General features: G+C 41.6%; 1 protein-coding gene across 1 annotated transcript in view; it reads right to left on the minus strand.

The window, feature by feature from the left end:
- The window catches only part of fmnl2a (formin-like 2a), a 35,376-nt gene that overhangs the window by 4,242 nt on the left and 9,025 nt on the right, over window positions 1–22,109 (minus strand). The window contains exons 2-17 of the mRNA XM_030786505.1: window positions 18,949–19,032; window positions 17,835–17,915; window positions 15,733–15,809; window positions 14,439–14,522; window positions 13,587–13,739; window positions 11,347–11,455; window positions 11,078–11,154; window positions 8,763–8,856; window positions 8,428–8,502; window positions 7,791–7,901; window positions 7,521–7,670; window positions 7,116–7,217; window positions 6,656–6,956; window positions 5,374–5,529; window positions 1,887–2,011; window positions 1,305–1,507 (exon numbers count right to left, since the gene is read on the minus strand). Coding sequence (XP_030642365.1) covers window positions 1,305–1,507; window positions 1,887–2,011; window positions 5,374–5,529; window positions 6,656–6,956; window positions 7,116–7,217; window positions 7,521–7,670; window positions 7,791–7,901; window positions 8,428–8,502; window positions 8,763–8,856; window positions 11,078–11,154; window positions 11,347–11,455; window positions 13,587–13,739; window positions 14,439–14,522; window positions 15,733–15,809; window positions 17,835–17,915; window positions 18,949–19,032 — 1,982 coding nt within the window. The remainder of the gene's footprint in view (window positions 1–1,304; window positions 1,508–1,886; window positions 2,012–5,373; window positions 5,530–6,655; window positions 6,957–7,115; window positions 7,218–7,520; window positions 7,671–7,790; window positions 7,902–8,427; window positions 8,503–8,762; window positions 8,857–11,077; window positions 11,155–11,346; window positions 11,456–13,586; window positions 13,740–14,438; window positions 14,523–15,732; window positions 15,810–17,834; window positions 17,916–18,948; window positions 19,033–22,109) is intronic.

Raw genomic sequence — 22,109 nt, forward strand, 5'->3', positions numbered from 1 at the left:
CACCAACATGTGCTCTTAAAGTTTAGAGCAAAATATGACATCAAAAACAAATTGCTATGCACTGCAATGTTAACATTCACTGATTCACTGGAAGAAAACTACAAATTAAACTACTGAGGGACACACACTGGCACAACGGTTAATAAATTTGCAAATTAGACAAAAACCATATAAAAAAATAAAAATATTAAATATAATTTTGCAAAATATAAATTATAGATTTGCATGTTTCAAAGTCGATGCCCTCCACACAAGAGTCGTGTGATACCATATTTCTTTTGCTGTAAATTTAAACATAAATGTAAGTTAAATCATAGATGGTACTGTAGAGGGTGATGAGGATATGAAAAATGTCTCTCTTCAACAGAAGAGGTAGAGCTTTAGCAAACTGGCAGTTTGGTCACATGCACCGTGACAACAAGCATTTTCAAAGGCCGGCTCTTCCCTCACATATCTCCTGATCTGCTTCTGAGTCCTCGATTATTCATTTAAAGAAACATACTGCTCATTGCCACATCATGTTTTCAATTTTTAAAAAATCTAGCATTCAGAGGGTGATCATATTGCCACAAACTCTGTCACCTGTAGTTGTCTGGTTGTGATGTCCCCTTTCACTTGATCAATCTGAATGCTGAAGGTGCATTTCTCTCTGCTCCTCACAGTCCCACTGGAGTCCCACTGATATAATCATTATTTGTTTGTCAACAAAAAAAAGCATTACCAGGGAAATGAAAAAATAATGGTACACTGGTAAAATTATGCTTTGCAAAGGCTGGGAAGCACTTGTTATTTTGTGCATATATGTACGTAATATACTTTGTCACAAATAGGAAGGGAACTAGGACGCAAGGGTGGGGCAAACTTCACTCCAAAATGTAATCCAAAACCAAAATTACAAAATTAGGCCATGTCATTTGACAGTAATTTGGCTCATGAGGCAAGACTAAGGTTAAGCAAGGATAAACAAACTATTATATGGAAGTAACATGGATCAGAACACTCAAAGGAATTAAGAGGCCTAGCTGCCCACACAGGGAAAACCAGGAGTATATGTACACAAAGGCCTGGGGGTTAAGTGAACAAAAGACAGTTGAACATGATTATTAGAGAGCTTTGTTTTCACTTAGTTTGGGGTTATGTTGAGATGTATATGTCTGCAGATGTATTTAAAATGAAAATATAATATCCTTAGCACACAGAAAACCAAATGGTGACAATTACAATGACAAACTGGAGTCATATTAGAATCATATTCATTCTATACAATACAACATCACTGAACAGTCTTTACTGTAGAAACTTACGTCTGGATGGCTTTGCAGATCTCCTCAGGGGTCTTTCCCACTTTCCTCAATGTGATGGCCAGATTTTTGGCCCTGTTCGGATCCAGTAGGGTCATTTTAACTGGGCCTTTCTGAATGGTCCTCTGTCTGCTAAGGTTCATGTCAAAGGCTGGGCCTTGGGCTCTTGTTTTGAACATATCCTCAAAGTCATCCATATTCAGATCCTGATAAAACCAACATCAAACTCACCCACATAAAACCAACATCACACCCACCCACATAAAACCAACATCACACTCACCCACATAAAACCAAGATCACACTCACCCACATAAAACCAACATCACACCCACCCACATAAAACCAACATCAAACTCATCCACTTTTAGATTCTGATAAAACAAACATTAAGAGATAAATCTGAAAGAGGCTCTAACTGAGTTGGTGGACTTAGTTAAAAAGTTTCAAGTAATGCTGCCATAAAACTGTCATTTTGATTACTCATGACTGTAGAGAGACAGTTTTTCCTACCTCTAGTGTTCTTGTTCACAGTAGTCTCAGAAGTTTATTATGGTAATGTGTCTCTTACTAATCAGATCTTACCTCCAAAATCTTCTCATCGTCTATTTCATTAAACACAGTGCCGTTAATCTGATTTGGTTTGAGTGCCACCCAGTTGAACATGGGCATGCGAAACTTGGTCTTAATAGGCTTCTTAATCTTCACAGCTGCACAGAGGACAAAGAAAGCAATGAAAGCAATGCTACAACATCACACACGTGTTACTCACAATATCTCCAACTAAGACAAAGGGTTTGTGTGTGTGACTGCGGTCATTCTTTGCAAGAGGTGTCTTGTTGCTTGCTTTCAAAGTACAAACACAATTTTGTTAATAAGGGATACTAATTTGAGCACTTGCAAAAAAATCCTAAAACTGACACAAACCTTTGTGTGTGTTACGCCCTGCTCCTCTCCTTTCCCTGTTCCTCCCATACCACGCCCTGCTCCTCTCATTTCCCTGTTCCTCCCATACCACGCCCTGCTCCTCTCCTTTCCCTGTTCCTCCCATACCACGCCCTGCTCCTCTCATTTCCCTGTTCCTCCCATACCACGCCCTGCTCCTCTCCTTTCCCTGTTCCTCCCATACCACGCCCTGCTCCTCTCCCTTCCCTGTTCCTCCCATACCACGCCCTGCTCCTCTCCTTTCCCTGTTCCTCCCATACCATGCCCTGCTCCTCTCCTTTCCCTGTTCCTCCCATACCACGCCCTGCTCCTCATTTCCCTGTTCCTCCCATACCACGCCCTGCTCCTCATTTCCCTGTTCCTCCCATACCACGCCCTGCTCCTCCTTTCCCTGTTCCTCCCATATCACGCCCTGCTCCTCTCCTTTCCCTGTTCCTCCCATATCACGCCCTGCTCCTCTCCTTTCCCTGTTCCTCCCATACCACGCCCTGCTCCTCCTTTCCCTGTTCCTCCCATATCACGCCCTGCTCCTCTCCTTTCCCTGTTCCTCCCATATCACGCCCTGCTCCTCTCCTTTCCCTGTTCCTCCCATACCACGCCCTGCTCCTCATTTTCCTGTTCCTCCCATACCATGCCCTGCTCCTCTCCTTTCCTCCCATTCCACACCCTGCTCCTCATTTCCCTGTTCCTCCCATACCACGCCCTGCTCCTCTCCTTTCCCTGTTCTTCCCATACCACGCCCTGCTCCTCTCCTTTCCCTGTTCCTCCCATATCACGCCCTGCTCCTCTCCTTTCCCTGTTCCTCCCATACCATGCCCTGCTCCTCATTTCCCTGTTCCTCCCATACCATGCCCTGCTCCTCTCCCTGTTCCTCCCATTCCACACCCTGCTCCTCATTTCCCTGTTCCTCCCATACCACGCCCTGCTCCTCTCATTTCCCTGTTCCTCCCATACCACGCCCTGCTCCTCTCCTTTCCCTGTTCCTCCCATACCACGCCCTGCTCCTCTCCCTTCCCTGTTCCTCCCATACCACGCCCTGCTCCTCTCCTTTCCCTGTTCCTCCCATACCATGCCCTGCTCCTCTCCTTTCCCTGTTCCTCCCATACCACGCCCTGCTCCTCATTTCCCTGTTCCTCCCATACCATGCCCTGCTCCTCTCCTTTCCCTGTTCCTCCTATATCACGCCCTGCTCCTCCTTTCCCTGTTCCTCCCATACCATGCCCTGCTCCTCTCCTTTCCCTGTTCCTCCTATATCACGCCCTGCTCCTCCTTTCCCTGTTCCTCCCATACCATGCCCTGCTCCTCTCCTTTCCTCCCATTCCGCACCCTGCTCCTCTCCTTTCCCTGTTCCTCCCATACCACGCCCTGCTCCTCCTTTCCCTGTTCCTCCCATATCACGCCCTGCTCCTCTCCTTTCCCTGTTCCTCCCATATCACGCCCTGCTCCTCTCCTTTCCCTGTTCCTCCCATACCACGCCCTGCTCCTCATTTTCCTGTTCCTCCCATACCATGCCCTGCTCCTCTCCTTTCCTCCCATTCCACACCCTGCTCCTCATTTCCCTGTTCCTCCCATACCACGCCCTGCTCCTCTCATTTCCCTGTTCCTCCCATACCACGCCCTGCTCCTCTCCTTTCCCTGTTCCTCCCATATCACGCCCTGCTCCTCTACTTTCCCTGTTCCTCCCATACCACGCCCTGCTCCTCTCCTTTCCCTGTTCCTCCCATACCACACCCTGCTCTCCTTTCCCTGTTCCTCCCATACCACGCCCTGCTCCTCTCCTTTCCCTGTTCCTCCCATTCCACACCCTGCTCCTCATTTCCCTGTTCCTCCCATACCATGCCCTGCTCCTCTCCTTTCCCTGTTCCTCCCATTCCACACCCTGCTCCTCATTTCCCTGTTCCTCCCATACCACGCCCTGCTCCTCTCCTTTCCCTGTTCCTCCCATACCTCACCGTGCTCCTCTCATTTCCCTGTTCCTCCCATACCACGCCCTGCTCCTCTCCTTTCCCTGTTCCTCCCATACCACGCCCTGCTCCTCTCCTTTCCCTGTTCCTCCCATACCATGCCCTGCTCCTCTCATTTCCCTGTTCTTCCCATACCACGCCCTGCTCCTCTCCTTTCCCTGTTCCTCCCATACCACGCCCTGCTCCTCCTTTCCCTGTTCTTCCCATACCACGCCCTGCTCCTCTCCTTTCCCTGTTCCTCCCATTCCACACCCTGCTCCTCTCCTTTCCCTGTTCCTCCCATACCATGCCCTGCTCCTCTCCTTTCCCTGTTCCTCCCATACCACGCCCTGCTCCTCCTTTCCCTGTTCCTCCCATATCACACCCTGCTCCTCTCCTTTCCCTGTTCCTCCCATTCCACGCCCTGCTCCTCCTTTCCCTGTTCCTCCCATACCACACCCTGCTCCTCTCCTTTCCCTCCTCCTGTTGGTCAGTTTGTGTTCACTTCCTGATTCCTAGTTCAGCCTTATTTTTAACCTTGTTAGTTTAATCATCTGCTCCACCTGTCTTTAGTTAGTTCAGCCCTGTTTTTAACCTTGTTAGTTTAATCATCTGCTCCACCTGTCTTTAGTTAGTTCAGCCCTGTTTTTAACCTTGTTAGTTTAATCATCTGCTCCACCTGTCTTTAGTTAGTTCAGCCTTGTTTAGTTTTGCATAAGTACGGTTTTCCCTGTTTCTTTTGAGTTCGCCCCACATCATGTTGATTTACTTGCCTGCCTTATTTTGAGACCGACTCACTAAGTTTGAAACTCTCATGTCCATTGCTAATGAAGCATCCACTGACCTGCACATGCATCCAGCCTCTCTCTACAAGCATGACAGTTAAACCAGCTCCCACGATTCCTTGCTTTTTGCTCAGGAATTTCAACATATCAAAATGCCACCAAACCTGGATTAATTCCGGTCCTCAGTCATGCCGCATAAGAGCAAGCAGTTATGGAGCAGTCATAGCAAAGAGGTGTTACAGTGTGAATAAGAGGAGATCTGCCTTTGTTTTCTACAGATTTAATTTATTTTTTTTTCTCTTAAATTTATTGACTCAGTTTCAGTTGACCTCAACCTAAGCTGACTCATAACTTGAGTTTTTGGCAGCTCATCTGGGGTTACAGACTTCGAAAGCTTACCTGCCAACCCTGAGTTGAAGATCACAGTGGGTGGCCCGTTGCCTGGAAGAGGTGGAGCTGTAGGGGGAGGTGGTGGAGGCACAGGGGAACAAACCTCCTTGGAAGGAGACAGAGGGGAAGCAGGAGGGATGAGGGAAAAGGACAGCCCATTTGGCACTGTGTGGCAGAGAAGAGTGTGAGAGTGAAGAAAAAACATTGAGAGAAAGAAAAGAAAAAACTGCTAACAAAAGAGCATCATTCCATTTTTGAGCTAGGCTACTTAAGTAAATGTATTGTTACGTTTTTAGATAACTGCCAACAGCATTTTCTGTTAACCAGCAACCATAACAATGTATTAAAACTCTTACAAATTAATTTGCTCCCACAACAATACACACTCAGCAAGGTTTGGAAAGCATGCACATGTGGTAGCTCTATTCTGACACAAAGTCCAAGAAGATTGAAAATGAGGTTTTTGGTGGAACTGAGAAATCTGGTTGATAAACTTCAAAATATCAATAACTGGATTGTGATTTAGATGTTTAAAATAATTCAAATAGCAAATGTTGGAGCTTTTTAGATTTCTGAAAACCTTATTTGTCTCCAAGAGTGAAAGAACCGTTAGTTGATATAAAAACAGAGATCAAGAAGGCAGGACTTCCCCAATGGTAAAACTAATGTCTTTATGAGGGAGGCTGAACCCAGCATGGTTTGTTATTTGGTGGCCTCAGTTGTAGGTTCAAACAAAAAACAAAAGAAATTAGTCTGATTGGCAAAACACCCTAGCTCTATTTCAGTTTACTTCAGTCAGTGATAAAGAGTGCAATGCTGTGCACCGTTGTGCAGTACATAAAACAATAAGACCATTGTGTGATTTCATCTTTAATAAGAGTCTGACAATTCAGATATTTCTTTGTCGAGGAAAAGGCTTCCAGTTAGCTGATTGGGAATATTTCACTGACACATTTTGGCAGTGGCAAATCACATACATAAATTCCATGTATAAAACAGGGTTTAAAATGGATTTTAGCTGTTTTATCTGTTATGCTATTAAGATTTTACAGGTTCCTTTCATTCCTCTCAATTCAGGCTGTTGAACAAAACTCCCTACTTCAGAATAATTTATTTTTCGTAGTAACTTGGTTTACTGCAAATTAAGTATGTCTGTTTGGCAGCTACATTCCCTCAATATAGGTTATGCTTTATATGAAACCAAGTTTCATGCCTGCGATTCAGTAAAGCCACTTTGTGACAGTGCCTTAAGACAAATAAGGCTTGGCAGTCCTGAGGCTCAGACACTCACTGTTGTTAATTTGAGACAGAGGTGGTGGAGGTGGAGGGACAGGTGTAGCCATAACCACATCACTGTCTCCCTCTCCACTGCAGGTGGTGCCCTCCATTCCAGGGCTCAGCTTGTTTCCACTGGGAGGAGAGGGAAGGATGGAAATGTCTCCATCACCTTTCTTTTGAAGTTTGATAGTGCCCTGTTTCTCTAGCTCACAGATCTTTCTCTCCAAGGTGCTCTGTCGCTGTATGGCTTCATCTTTCTCCTTCATCATTCGTCGCAGTGTACTTACCTGTGAGCTTGCGTCTTTATACACCTCCTAGATCAAAAACTTGTTTGTTACTCAGAATTATAGGAATAACATAATAAATGATGAACTAAATATTAATACTGAGTAATATAATTAAAAATGTGTTATTACTGGTCAAGATGAAAATACACAGATATAAGTGTTTTAAAATAGTTGAGCAGGTCTAACCTGTATGGACTCCAACTCTTTGCTTCTTTGCATTAGCTGTTTCTCCAGCTCTGCAATCTTAGCCATGGCTTCATTTTCAGCATGTTGCAGTTTTTCAGTCATCTACGAAAGCAAACATTGAAAGAGATGTACAAAGACCAAAGACCAAGACCATCTGATATTACCATAGATTATCAAATATTCATTATAGACCAACAGCACAGACTACTTTGCCATGTGAAAATGAAATAAATATTCAGTAGAGAATGGCATACTGCCCTGTAGGACTACATGTCAACTCATAGTGACAGGTGCTGAAAGAGCAAATCATTCAAACTAGGCTCAGAATAATGCTATTAACTCTATTTTGCCAAAATTAATTTTCCCATACATTTTTATCTTTGAGGCCAGAAAAAAGATGCTCACATGAGACATGTTCTCCTCCAGTTCTTCCACACGCTCAAGAGCAGCATTCTTGGTCTCAGCATCCTCCAGCAATGCCCCCACATCAAACACATTATCCACGTATGCCTGGATCTGCACCTGTAGTCGATCGCTCTCAGTGTGCCTCAGCTTCTGCTCCCACAGAACAGAGCAAGGGAGAAATACAATAAGTCCATGAGGATTGAGACCTGGTGGTATAAAATTTATGCGTATAAAAAACTTGAGTGTCTATGTAAGCAAATCTGTACTAACGTCCAGGTATTCATCTAGGCCTAGTTTGGTAAAGTCATACTGCAGATGTACTCTGAAGTTCATGTCTTCGACTGAATGCACCACAATGTTGATGAATTGCATGCATGCCACCTAGAGGACAACAGGAGCACACTGATTTCAGTGAACAGAAAACTATATTGTGTCTTTTTCCAGTTGTTCCTAATCCACTATTAGTGACCAAATTACATAAGGATATAAGCAGTTTCTTCTTATTTTAATTTTCTTTTTTAGAAATTTCTTGGTTCAGGTAAGTGTTTTTTTTTTGGTCAAATAATCAGACATCTGCCAAATAGTACTTCTTCAACATTCTGAAATAAATGTCAGATGTCATGACATTCTCTCAAACATTCAGCCTGCTCATCAGTTTGCTGCTCTCATAGGATTTATGGACAGGCTAAATCCCAGGCACCAGTTAAGGCCTATTTGCAATTAGTGCAGTTATGATCAGCCGTACTGTGCAAAAAATGTAAAATTTATGTCTTGCTCCAAACACACAGCCCAGGTTCCTGACACTGAATATTTCAAATGTGTTCTGCTTTAGTAACGTGTTTGGGATGCACACAAGTGAACTTAATTGTCTAATTACAGCATACAGGTTAAAATGGTAAAAATGTACCATAAAATCAACGTTACTGTCCTCATTCTTGAAATACTCCATCAGCTTCTCAAACCTCTGAGTCTCTGCACATACCTACACAATGAGAACCATCAATCAAAACTGCAAACCAAGCAGAAGATGTTGTTAGATAAAGTATCGGATGAATTGTAATTATACAAATGATGTTATCTGTTATATTAATTATATGAATTATAATGTGAATCCTGATGAGAGTGTAGCTATAACAGATATAACCTAAATATATAAATCTAGGTTCCCTAAAATGCACATAAAAAGTTCTGCAGCTTGGTTTAATAGAATTAGAGTGTGTATTTGTAAGATAGAATCCATACCTCCTTAAAGTTATCAAATGCAGACAGGATAATCTCGTGTCCTCCTCTCACCAGACAAACGGCTGCCAGCAGCTCCAGCACCAGAGCTTTGGTTCTGCAAAAACAACATCGCATGCAGTGGGGGAATTACTGGTCGAGTTTTACAGTTACACATATACAACCAGATGTGGGTGTCATGAAAAGCGTTTGTAAAACACGTAGACATAGCGACCACATCAATACCCATACAGACAGTAAGACACAGCAAGTGTATCAATGCCTACTCAGCATTAGAGATGCTGCCAAATTTGGATGAGCTGGGGTGTGACGAAAGGTCTAGTATTGATTTTGAAAAAGAAAATAATGCAGATGTGGAGTGTTTATCAGACACTAGGCGCTTTCGCACCGGAGGAACTTTTCCATAGTTCTTAGAACTGTTGGAGAAAGTACCCCCTTTTTCGCGTGTTCGCACCGCAGGAACTTAGAACGATTATAGTTCTTAGAACGCCGTTTTGAGGGGCCTTTTTAGCTCCTACTTCAGGGTAGGTACTTTCGCAGCGTAATAGGAACCTTGTGACGTAGGTGTACAGCCATTGGTCCAGACGCAGCCATAGACGATTGCAACCGCCATTTTTAAAGTCTTAGAACGTATTACATTTAGTTTTTGATATTCATGTCTAAAATGTCTTAAACTGTCTGGAATTGTAGGAGGGGAAACATGGTTTTATGTTTTATTTTACCGGTACTTTATATCCCCCAACAATGACCATTTTGGCAAAGTCAAATGTATATTTGTACATTGAAGAGGTAGCGTACACTCCGCTTCGGTAGGTGCTTGTGTGTCCGCTTGTGTGGCTGTGATTCGCATTTTAACCTAAAATAAGAATGTGTTTATCCAACTTACGATTTGAGGGCTATGGCCGGGAAAAAGGGAAGAAAAAAAAACACGATGCTGCGAGTAAGCGTCAGGCACAAGCGCTATGCTAGCATCCAAAAAGTACTATGCCCATCGAGTCACTCACTGCTACTGTGGTGGTAAATGCATAAATGCAGGGATGACATTTTTTTCCTATCGCCATACAGTTTTATTTTTGTCAATGAGAAGGCTATTATATGTTATCTAATGTGCAGTCAATATTTCTGTCATTCAAATTCAATGAAACTCATTAATTGTGTATACTGTAGTCTAGTTTGTCGATTTCTTTTGCCGCAGTAATGGTATTTTTTCCTTTGGAGGTATTTAAAAGGTCTTAAAAGTCATTACATTTGTACTTAAAAATGTGCATCTATCCTGGTTAGTCGTAAACAACATCTCTTAGCTGCTGCACCGTCGGCCGGCTTACGTCACTTCAGCGTTCCTAATGGCGGTGCGAATGCAAACAGAAAAAAGCCCTAGAACGTATGTAGTTCTAGGGGAAGCTCCCCAGGGGGTAGTTCCTGTCAAATTAGACCCTAGAACTGTTCGGTCCGAAAGCGCCTACTGAGATCATGACTCCTCAGGCTAGCAGAGCAAACTGCCACACAAAGGGCTTATTACTTCATTTCCTCATTAAAATATGTTTATAATTCAGATAATTCATCAATTTTTTCTCCTTTTATTTTATGCAATCATTATTGTCTAGTCATGAGTTGCACAAAATTTTGTACAGTGATGCATGTCTCACTTGATGTATCTATTTAAGCTACAAAAATCACACAATGTGAACAAGTCATGATAACTTTGGGCAGCAAGGATTCTACAAAGTGCCGGCCCATGCTGACAAGATAGTATCTTGTAGCTTCTGTAGACTGGGGGGTCCGTTCATACATGCTGCAGACAGCTTGTTTCATCTCATCCCAAACATTCATGCTGCAGACAGCCTGTTTCATCTCATCCCAAACATTCATGCTGCAGACAGCTTGTTTCATCTTGTCCCAAACATGCTCGACTAGGTTGTAGTGTGGGGACTGAACAGCAGGACACTGTCATGGTCCTGGAACTAGTCTGAGACAACCTGTTTCATGACATTGCACATCACTGAACTGGAAGTGTGCATGTGATGAAGGGATAGAACTTGTCAGCAGTGCTGTTCAGACATGTTTTGGTATTAAAATGTTCTTAGCGTGCACTAGGAAAATGTCTCACACATAAATTTACACCACCACCATCAGTCAGTACTGCTCACAGGAAGCAGGAGAAGTCAGTACTGCTCACAAGCAGGCAGGGGGAGTCCATGGTGTTTATGCCAAATCCTGACTCAAATGCTGATGCTGGAAATAAAAATAACTCATATCTGAGGCAAAGAGGTCGTCCCAAAATCTGCGTGCACACATCACACCCAAAGACAGACACTTACCTAGGATTCTTATTCTCCAAACTTAGTGCAATTTCATTCACAGCATGAGGGTGGGACATCACCATGTTGAAGCCATACTATTGATTCATTCAAACAATTAGATGGATGGAGAACAGGTGTCAGAGAGGGAGGGAGAGAGAGAGAGAGAATATTGCATTTAATGTAAAAAACCTTGAAGGATGCTTGGTAATGAGAAGCAGAAATTCAGACAAATGACAACTGTGTATCAGAGTGTGCTTCATATGAACAGGCTGGAGAAAGGTGCCCACCTGATAGTTCATAATTGCTCGTAGACACATGATGCAAACATGGGCGTCATCCTTCTTGCACAGTAATCTAGAGTTCTTCAGCGTTCTCTGGCTGGGTAGTGTACTGCACCTGCAAAAAGCAGACAAACTGTAGCACATTTTCATAGACAAGGACCACAGAAACATTCAGGTAACTATAGATAGCTAGACATGCTAAATGTGAGAAAAGCTCACACATAACAGAGATTCTTCACCAGGCCATTGTTTAGCACAGGCAGTCTGTAGTTGTTTCAGCTCAACTGCCCATTACAGAATAACAAGCATATGTGGTGGCAACTTTCCCATACATTGTACAGATCAAGGCAGTGTTGTCAGAAATGTGTCAGCAAGAGGGCGAAACTGAAGAGCTGCAACTATTTGCCTCCAAAGTGATTATTCGAGGTGCCATGTCAAAGAGACTTGTAATAGGAAGCACAGAAGTGACTGATTTCTTAATCAGACAGGCAGAATGATAATGCACATCAACAGGCTTGCTTTGACATGGCTCTGTAGACTTATGAGATCTCTCTTTAGGCTATGGATTTCATTTCCCAATTCTTCAGCTATTTATCTTGGCAGTCTAGTCACCTGTTCAGGTACTGCCTTGCCATCATCAGGCTCGACAATGTAATTACTGCAGAATTAAGCTGGTAAACCTGAGGCACATGCTGTCAAAGGCACACTCAAAAGAAAGTACTAAAGACATAAAGAGAAAAGTTGTTGAAGCCTCCAAAACCTCAACCAGCTCACAGTCAGGGCCACATTCAACCAAACTGAGTCTGGGACAATGTAATATATTAAAGAATAGTGTGGTGTTAACACTGTTCACCGCTGTTATCGATATGAGCCTTTGGTTGAAGATTTGACATTTAAATGTGCAAAAATAGAGAAGATCAGGTCGAACACATTTTGATTGCATTGTGCCCACTAACCAGTTTTTTCTGTCTGAAAGTGATTGATATACCACGGATTCTGAGAACACCTCAACATTCCAAGGAAAATTTGAGAAAATTCTTCTCATAAATGCAATATAATAATATTTTAAATGAATGCTTTATCATGAATAAATCATTCTCAACTTAAACTTTAACTCAACAAAAGCTTAAATTATTTTAATTAAGAGAAAATCACATGAACTTTGGATAAAAAAAAGGCACAAAAAGAAAAAATGAAAACTGAATTAGTGAGCAAATTACAGATGTTGATTTATTATGTAGTGTGTCCTACGGTCTTTTTAGTTTTAAAAATGACATTCATATTGCAAAGGAGGTGTCTCATCAATAAGTAAAACCTAAATATTAGGCCTGTAAACTACCTCAGACACTTTTTTAAACTACCTCAGAGACTTTGTGGGTAGTCAGAGGAGGGAGAAAGCAATACCTAGAACACTACACAGATACACTCACTCAGGCAAAAGAAAAACTCACAAACTCACACAGTAACTGGCTTACTCAGTAACTCTGTCTTTGAGACAGTTTTTCAGTTAAGCAATGTTTAGTCACTCAGGCATTCGCTATGTTTAACATGGGCACAACTGCATTTGTAAAGTCATTGTACAACCAGTTTCCCAGGGCTTCAAACACATTGTACGCAACAGGTCTATGACCATCGCTGAAAAGATCCCATTAATGAATAAAAGCACTCTCTAGGCTTTATGTCTGTTTAATAGTGACAACCATCAGTTGTGTTGTGTGACAGAGACAGAGCTGAATATTTTGATGGTGTCGTTACATGACAGAGAATTGTCAGGCTCATACCAAATGTTTTGCTGCTCTGACAGAATACTGTCAGAACTGAGACAAGATGAAGATGTATTGGACATGGTGTAAATTCAGGCTGGGGTTTTAGTAGTTTTAGTGCTTAAAATTGGGTTAATAATGATTAGTTGTGAGGAGCCTTTAATAATAATTATTATAGAAGTGACAAAAGGCTTCTCACAGGGCTAATATTGCAGTATGTTATCTTTCTCCATACATACAGGAGATATGCTCCAACCTCATAAACCCAAACCCAGACCCTGCATCAGTGCATTTTCATACAAAATTTACAACAGCCTTTTACAGTCCTGCAATCTTCATGCATCTGTGATGAGTCATAAAGTCACATTTCATACCAAATAACCGGAAGGGATTCTTCTAGATTATTATGACAGAATATTGAAACAGTCTGTGTGTGAGTGTACAGTATGTGTATATGCATCTGCATATGTGTATACTGGTTACCTTAATTTTGAGTGTCTCTCAGGACGTGTGATGCTGTTGCCAAGGACTGGAAATGGAGAATTAAGGTCTACACGTAAATCCTCAATAGAACGACTACAGGACTTAGACCTCTCCACTGAGTTAGCAGTGTTTTCCACACTATCCCCATCAAATCTGTACAGAGGCAATAGAACATACATGTAAATATGGGTAACCCAAAGAGTGCACCTCTTTGCAAGTAATATGGAGGCACAGGAAATTACTATGCCTACAGAACTGTTTTACTGCACAAAAAAGCTCTTTTAAAAGCCTCCACAACATAACAGAGACTTATTATGAAACCCACACAGAGATCTATTATAAAGTTGATTATAGCCAAGATGATGACAGAACAAAGTCAGTGTTAAGTGCAATACTATTCCATGGCTTAACTCAATTCCGAGTGCTCCGAAGATGAAACATTCAAATAATTGTTGTAAACAGTGGTGTAAAGGAAAACCAAAGTAAAAACATTTAAGTGCTAAATTTAAGTATTTAGAGGGTTTATCTGCACTTATAGCCGATGTAATATCTTTAAAACTCTCAATAATTAACACAGATTGTTCCACAGGTATAGCTGTGACTACTTTTCCTCCAATGAGTGTAAATAAGTTTCAGATTAATTCCACAATATCTCACATGGTCTGTAAAACAGACTTAATTCATACAAAAGTTATTAATTCCCTTGACAGCAACCGCAATGACCACAACACTAAAAATAACAGGATTTTACATGTTAAAAAAGCAATACATTATGACTTAAGACCTTGAAACTGATCACAAGAGGCAAGACACATCAGATGAGATTAAACTCCCTTTTCTCCTATTACTTACGTGACAGCATACTGTACAAATGAGAGATATTCCACTAGCACATCCAAACCTCTGTTCTCCACATTCAAAAATTCTCGCACCCACCTGAACAGGGAAGGGGAAAAAACAGTCAGTCTTCTGTTACTTTTTCATAATGTGCTCGTACTGACACATCCTTATAACACATGCAGCACAAGAGACTTCTTAACAATTTTGTTTTAAGAGAAAACAAAAGAGGTGCCTAACAGCCAAAAAGATCAACGACAACAAAAAATCATCATAAAAGATGATTTTTTTTTCTTCGTTTTTTGCCCCGTCAGTAAATAGAACACAACTCAACATGGTGTTTATAAATAGAAATATCTTTGAAGAGGGCTAAAATTGACCCAAATAAACAGTTGCTACAATCAATCCTTTAATCACTTATAATAGATAATTATAAACAATTAAATGACCCATCATAAGATAACTTACAATAGACAGACAGACAGACAGACAGACAGACAGACAGAGAGACAGACAGAGAGGAACCTGTTGTGTGTTAGATTGCAAGTCAACATGGTGGGAGAAAAGCAAGCTTATATGACAACTTAATAGACTGTTCTCAACGACCACTAAGAGACAACATGTGTTGAAGGCATCTGTTGGGTTTCTCCAGACAAGGCCATCTTTATCTCTTCAGGCCATATTACTTTGTTCTACTCCAGACAGGCCAAGGATTCTTACGTGTAATACAAAGTTATGTAATTTGTTCCATTGGCTATAGTTCTTCACTCATTTATGAAAAGATGTATGACTATAAAAACTGGATTTGTGGAGCAAGTAATATGATTTTTTTTCCTTTTTCCTGTCCTCTGAGGCAAGATTATTGGGATGTGGTAAGTTCAGAGTTTTTATGACAAGTTTTGAATGTAGTTACCAGTTGCTCTTTCAGGCGTCTCTCCTTCCCTTTCTCCTGGCCAAACAGAGCTAAGTTGGATCTGATTGGCCAATCACCTTGTTCCCCAATTATTTTGCACACCCGTCCTCACTTTGCTCTCTCATGTGCCCGTGTATATACACCCATGTGTTTTCCTGAGTACCTGTGTGAAGTCTTACACTGGCTGTCTGTACTGAGCCTTGCCTTGCTCCTTGTTTCCTAGTTTTTCTTCTTGCTTTGTTAACCCGGGTAGCCTTGTATTCACTGTTCAGCCCTGTTCACTCTGTTTAACTCAGTTTACCTGTTAGCTTTCCAGTGTACTAACCTCAGCTCGTTCTTGACTCCAGCTGAAGCCTGAGGAGCTCTGACATTCACAGACAAGCTTAATTTACTCACCCAATGTGATTGGTTCTTAATGAAATTTCCAGTTCTCTGAGGATTTGAGTTGACTCTTGCACTCGTCTGCGGAATTTCTGCAGTTGAAAAAAGAGAGAGAAAAAGAAAAAAATAGAATGCCACACTGATCCCACACTGCTGAGACCTTAAATCACGATTATGACAGTCCAAACTCTTAAGATACAGACAATATGGTCTGAGTTCAAAAGAAAAGAAAGTTCAAAAGAAACAAACAATACAGAGTTCTGCAACTGTACAAATCTGTCTGTAATGAGGAAAATGTCTGAAATTATACTGACAACCAAACACACTTCTCACAGATTCTGTAAAGTCATCTAACTAGCAGAATTCAGTCATATCTGATGACTTCTCTTGCATCTAAAACCTGAATATATTCTTGTTTCTTGTCCATGTTACTTGAAGAAAGCACAATAACCAAAGAACACATTAGATGAATTACAACCTGAAGTTCTACGTGTTTTCATTTCCCCAAAAGAGCTAAAGCCAAGCACTACCAGTGATGATTCTTCAGTTGAAGTGAAATACAGTAAAGGTCCAATGGGAACTACCAGCTGCTGAAGATACTGTTTTAATGTGATAAAAAAGGAAATGAGAGATTAAAGAAACAAAGAAAAAAAATTCTGTTTGCATCTGTTTTGCGCTGTGAGATTCCATGTTTATGTGGATTGGCACCTTAAGAGCAAACAGTTTGTAAAGAATCCTGTGCCCTTGCAGCACAGACTTCCTGGTCCGAGTCAAAGATGACAGAAAACCTCAGTTTAACCAAAGAGAGAGGAAGGGAGGGATGCAGACACGGGTAAACAGAGGGAGGGATAAAAAACAAACAAAAAACTAGCAGACACCAAAGGGTAGGGGGCCAGGTTGAGAGATAGTGAGAAAGAGAGGCAGAGCATCAGAGAGGGAGCTTATGGTTTTTCACGAGTGAATTTGGCTCTGTCCAGTGTGGAGGTCTGGCATAGGTGAAAACATGAGGGTGAGTGTTTACTGGGGGCTGGTGGCTTTTTAGTACAGTCGTGTGTGACTGTACTGTGCAAACACTCTGCTTCTCTTTAAGTACTATCAGCTGTGGCAGGAAAGAGTGGAGGGAGTGGGCTCTAAAGAGGTTGTCCTGGAAACAAACCAGATCCACTGACGGTCCTCAGGACCTTTCCCCTCTAAGCTGCTGATTGGCTGAGATCTATGCTGAGGAATGTACCAGGACTCCATACAGAGAGTGCAAGCAACAAGCTCCGACTTATTCAGCCTTGCACAAAGTGTCCATTGTTTGAGTCTGAAAAAGGGGGCTGAACAGGAATGTAAAACCATAACTCACTCTCTCTCCCTCTCTCTCTCTCCCTCTCTCTCTCCCTCTCTCTCCCTCTCTCCACTGGAGCCTCCTGACTTCACTAAAGAAAAGAGCGTTAGGACTGTAATCAGAACATTGTATACCTTGCAGACTATGAACGTTAGAGAGGGGGAGATTTGGCCCAAAGGTCCATTGATACAGCTATTCTTAAATTACTCAATGCTTTAAGAATTCACCTGAGAGAGAGAGAAAGATTCCTCCACAAACTATACACTGTTCTCAGGATAGTAGCTTTGCTGTACTGCATTTCCATCAAAAATGTGAGCCATCATCCACCCATTCATCAGGGTTATGAGGGATAAGAGAATGAAGACTGGCCAGTGACTGAAACCAAGGTCAGTTCCTCATTTAGTGTGGCCTGGGGCTTGTACTCAATAAACCAAAGACAGTATTTCTGACTTGTCCATCTGACAGGACAAATGATTATATCTAATGTAAACTCTTATAAGTTTTAAGGCCCCAACATGGGAAAAAGAACATAATTTTTGCAACTGAACAACGCTCTGGGCTTTCTCTAGTTCCTTAACTAGAAGCATTACAATGCAGAGAGGGCAGTGGGTTTCCCCTGGAGCTGATGTTTACAGTCATCTCAGTGAAAATGAGCAATACTTTGGTTCCCATGTGGGGCATTCTCAGTGACACTACTGGGTCCTGCCATTATTTTACTTTCAATGACTCTGTGCCAATGACTCTGTGCCAATGACTCTGGGGAAACACAGTGAGCACAAGCATTCACCTTCTGTTTTGCGGCAGGGTCTAGATAACTCTGAAGCTTTTTGATGTATGTGTGTGGGGGGTTCTTCACCTGAAATCGCTCCTAAAAAAGAGAGAGAAGGATGGGTTAAGAAAGAGAGAATTATTATACTTAACGTAAATATACAGTTCAGTTAACAGTTCAGTTTCTCTGTTTGGTTACAATGTAATGAGCATTCACCTGGCTTCACGCAGCCTAACAGACACTCTGACAACATTTGTACGTTTGTCCATTGTCTGTGTGCATGTGTGTGCATGTGCTATACGTTGCCTAATGGACACTCTGAAAACACTCACTTGTTTCTGTTTCTGTCATCATCAAGTGCATAGCTAACATTACATCTGTAGAACACAGCAAAGGAATCTCAGCACACTGAAATGCACTGGAATCATAAAATTATCAGAAATTTTAGTAGCGCAGAGAATTATTTTATTTCATGTGCTCACTACTAGTCTACACAGATTCCATGCTTAATGTCACGATTGCATTATGCCACCCAGAGGGTGGAGAAGATATTTCTGGGTGTCCTGGGTTGGACTGCAGCACCAGTCTGGGACAGTCATCCCTGCACTTAGTCTCTCACCCTATTTTTGCCAGGACAACAAACTGAAATTCACAAGCATATGATCGGGAGACATTTAGTTCATGAATTCCTCTAGGGTAAATGCACACAAATCTGAAGCTTAAAGACAAATACAAGACTAACTAATCTAGCAACATAGTTATATTTTATGTATAAAAGTATGCCTCAAAAGCCAGTATTAGGCAACCCAGATGATTTAGCCTAGGGCTAAGCTAACACGCCGCAGAAGAGTGATGCTCCGATAAGTATTAGCAGTAACTAAGTCATTATGAACAAATTTCTCTTTGTTATTCTCAGAAAGAGCCAAATGGTTTTACCTTGTAAGACACAATAGCCGTTGCAACTGAAATACTAATGAGTTTACGTGCAAGTGTTTCTGAGCTTAAGGGCAGAGATTTGAGTAACAGATGTTGGAGCAATGATGTTAGATGTTAGAACATGATGTTAGATCAAGTTTAATAGTAAAAAATCTACACTCCTCAGATTCCATATTTAGAGGGAAAACTGTCTCACCTGATCACAGATCAGCTCCCATTTCTTTACACTGTCATACTGCCGTAGGAGCCGAGCCTTGTCTGGAGGAAGGTTCATAGCATTCTGCAGGGAACAAAAGAAGGCAATGACACATGAACATATAAGGACGTTTTATATAGATATATGTGTGTGTGTGTGATTGTGTGTGTGTGTATGTGTGTGTGTGAGTGTGTGTGTGTGTGTGTGTGTGTGTAAGTGTGATTGTGTGTGTGTGTAGGTGTGTGTGTGTGTGTGAGTGTGATTGTGTGTGTGTGTGTGTGAGTAAGTGTGTGAGTGTGTGTGTGTGTGTGTGTGAGTGTGTGAGTGTGTGTGTGTGTGTGTGTGTGTGTGTGTGAGTGTGAGTGTGTGTGTGTGTGTGTGTGTCTGTGTGAGTGTGTGTGTGTGTGTGTGTGTGTGTAAGTGTGTAAGTGTGTGTGTGTGAGTGTGTGAGTGTGTGTGTGTGTAAGTGTGTAAGTGTGTGTGTGTGAGTGTGTGAGTGAGTGTGTGTGTGTGAGTGTGTGTGTGTCTTACGAGCTATGTCTCACTTCAGTCTTTCTTTTCAGCTCTGAAAAATGTCTTTGCTACAGCTATGCAGGATGTAAAGATCAAGAAATATCACTAAGTCATAAACTTGCATAAACTGAAGCGATTAAATGAAATGAGGCCACTGATTGTAATTTGACCTGGTATCCCGGTCATATTTAGTATTCCTTCATTGAGTCCTGGCAATACTGGTGATTTAACAGGTTTCTGCAACAGTACCAATAGTAATAATAATAATAATAATAATGATAATAATAATAATAATGATAATGATAATGATAATAATAATAATAATAATAATAATAATGATAATAATAATAATGATAATAATAATAATAATAATGATAATAATAATAATAATAATGTTTTGTGGGTTCTCTAGCAATTTGCCTCACAGGTCTCAGAATGACTGGAGCAGGTCTTCTTATGTTTTATTGTTGCATCACAGATGACTGCATCAAAACAGTATGTTCTGAGTGATGAAAATCATAGAATTAGTGGCAGCTCTTCCGCAGTATTACACTGAATGTCTGAGATTAGAGGTATCTGATCATGTTCATGGAAAGTTGAGAACAGAGGCACTGGGACAGGTGATTGACCCACATTCGTTCAGTGGACATGAAGGTGTCTGGAAAGGAGCATAACACCATATGAATTTCACCTTTGTGATTGGGGTACTCACTGGGAGACGATAAAAGAAAGAGACCTCATTCCACTGCTGGATGCAGAGGATTCTCAGCAGTCTGGTTGGTGAGGAAAGGAACTGATGGGGCAAAGTGTAAATTTGAATATGAAGGAATGTCCTTCAAATGTGAGAAGCATGACAAAATTGAGATGATCAAGCAGAGAGGGGATGTCTTTTCCACAGGATGGTGATTCTGTCCAGTTTTCCTTGGGCTTGGAGTTTAAAACTGTCAAGGAGGATTTACCAGAAATCCAAAAGGTGCATGAATGCCTGAGGTTTCTTCAGCCTATAATGGCTCTCCATGGGCTTTCAATTCTTACGACATAATAGTGCAGCAGAAACAAGCCAGGATGAGACATGAGAATGTATTATATAATCGCAGACTGCTTGGTTTTGTATCTAAACAGCTAGCACACTGCTGAAAAGAAACTATTGTGACAGAGATGGCAAAAGAAATTGGTGGGCATTACATTAAGGTCTGAAGATAGTAGTACTGTGTAGATAAACATCTGAGCTGAGCTGTATGAATGGAGCCAGCTTCCCCTTTAGGGCAATAAACCAGTGTACCAATGAAGTGTCAATCAGACCTTAATAGTTGTCTATAAATTCTTTCAGTGTGTTGCTGTTTTAGTGTCACTGTTTTTAATAGGGGTTAGATTACTCTAACCCACCAGGGTTACTAGGTTGCTAAAGACTAGTTTGTGGTTTTGTCCATGCTTCAAATGTTGAGTTGTTTGTTAGGTCAGGACTAATCAGATACAAAACACGATGACTAATACAACACTACCACAAGATCAAATGCACTTCTACTTGAACAAAATCAAGAGTCAAGTTGTTACAGTATAGGCTGACTCATGGCCAGCCCGTCCACAGGGGCCTTCAGCACTGTAAACAGCTAGAGAGTTATCAGTAGAAACTGACCAACTTTCTCCTCACACTCTGAGGTCCCCTCTCCCACAATTACTCAGGGTGCATCCCAGCCCTCGGGCAACATGTCACCATTTGACTTTCAATGTAGAGCCAAGAACAGGCCAGTACGTAGGACAATAGTTAGACAGGTTCGAGCGATAGGCTCAGACTGTAGGAAAGGAGATCGACCCTGATGCCTCTGGATTCTGTGCCATGCTCTGTTCTGTGGAGAATAAAGACCAGCTCTGTCCTCTGTGGATGCACAGGACTATGGCTGCTGCTATCGCTCCACTTCACTGAGAATAGCCATTGTTCATTTTCTTACTGAAGATTCAGCAAGACTGTTGTGTCTTCCCACTGCTGTGTCTTCCCACTGCTGTGTCTTCCCACTGCTGTGTCTTCCCACTGTTGCCACATGTTTTACTACAGTGATGTTGGTACTGACAGTTTGTTTTACATTGAGTTTGTATCGTAACCAGGGCAGAACGGACAGAGATAAACGGACAGAGATAAAAAAAAACAGGAACAAATCAATTTTTGACAAAACAGAAATGAAACAGAAGCAACCAAATATAACCATTTATTGCAATCCCTTGTTTGACATTTTGTAGTTTAGTCATTTTATGACTAAATGCCAGAACTGCCGGATGAGCAGATCTGAACGAGAATGGCCATTACGCCACTAACACTTCATATGGATGACAACGTGTTTGGCACTATCGTCATTTATGAACAGGATACACAAATTTGAAGGATATCATAAACAAAAGTCAGGACACCCTCCTCTTTCTAGATAGAGGGAGAGAGAGACCTTAGTTTCACCTTGTCTGTTTGCTGAATCACGACAGATGGCTTTACTGTGTGACATGTCATAAAGTAGAACCAAGCAGTTACATGATGTTGTTAGATATGCTAGTCGGATCCAGGTTCTGGTAATTCTATCTGCCCATCACTCCTGTCTCATTAGCACAGAGAATTGTACTCAAACAGTAATTACTTCTTTCTGATTTTGGTTTATAGAATC

The sequence above is a fragment of the Chanos chanos genome, chromosome 10 (genome assembly GCF_902362185.1).
Source record: "Chanos chanos chromosome 10, fChaCha1.1, whole genome shotgun sequence".
Taxonomy (NCBI): Eukaryota; Metazoa; Chordata; class Actinopteri; order Gonorynchiformes; family Chanidae; genus Chanos; species Chanos chanos.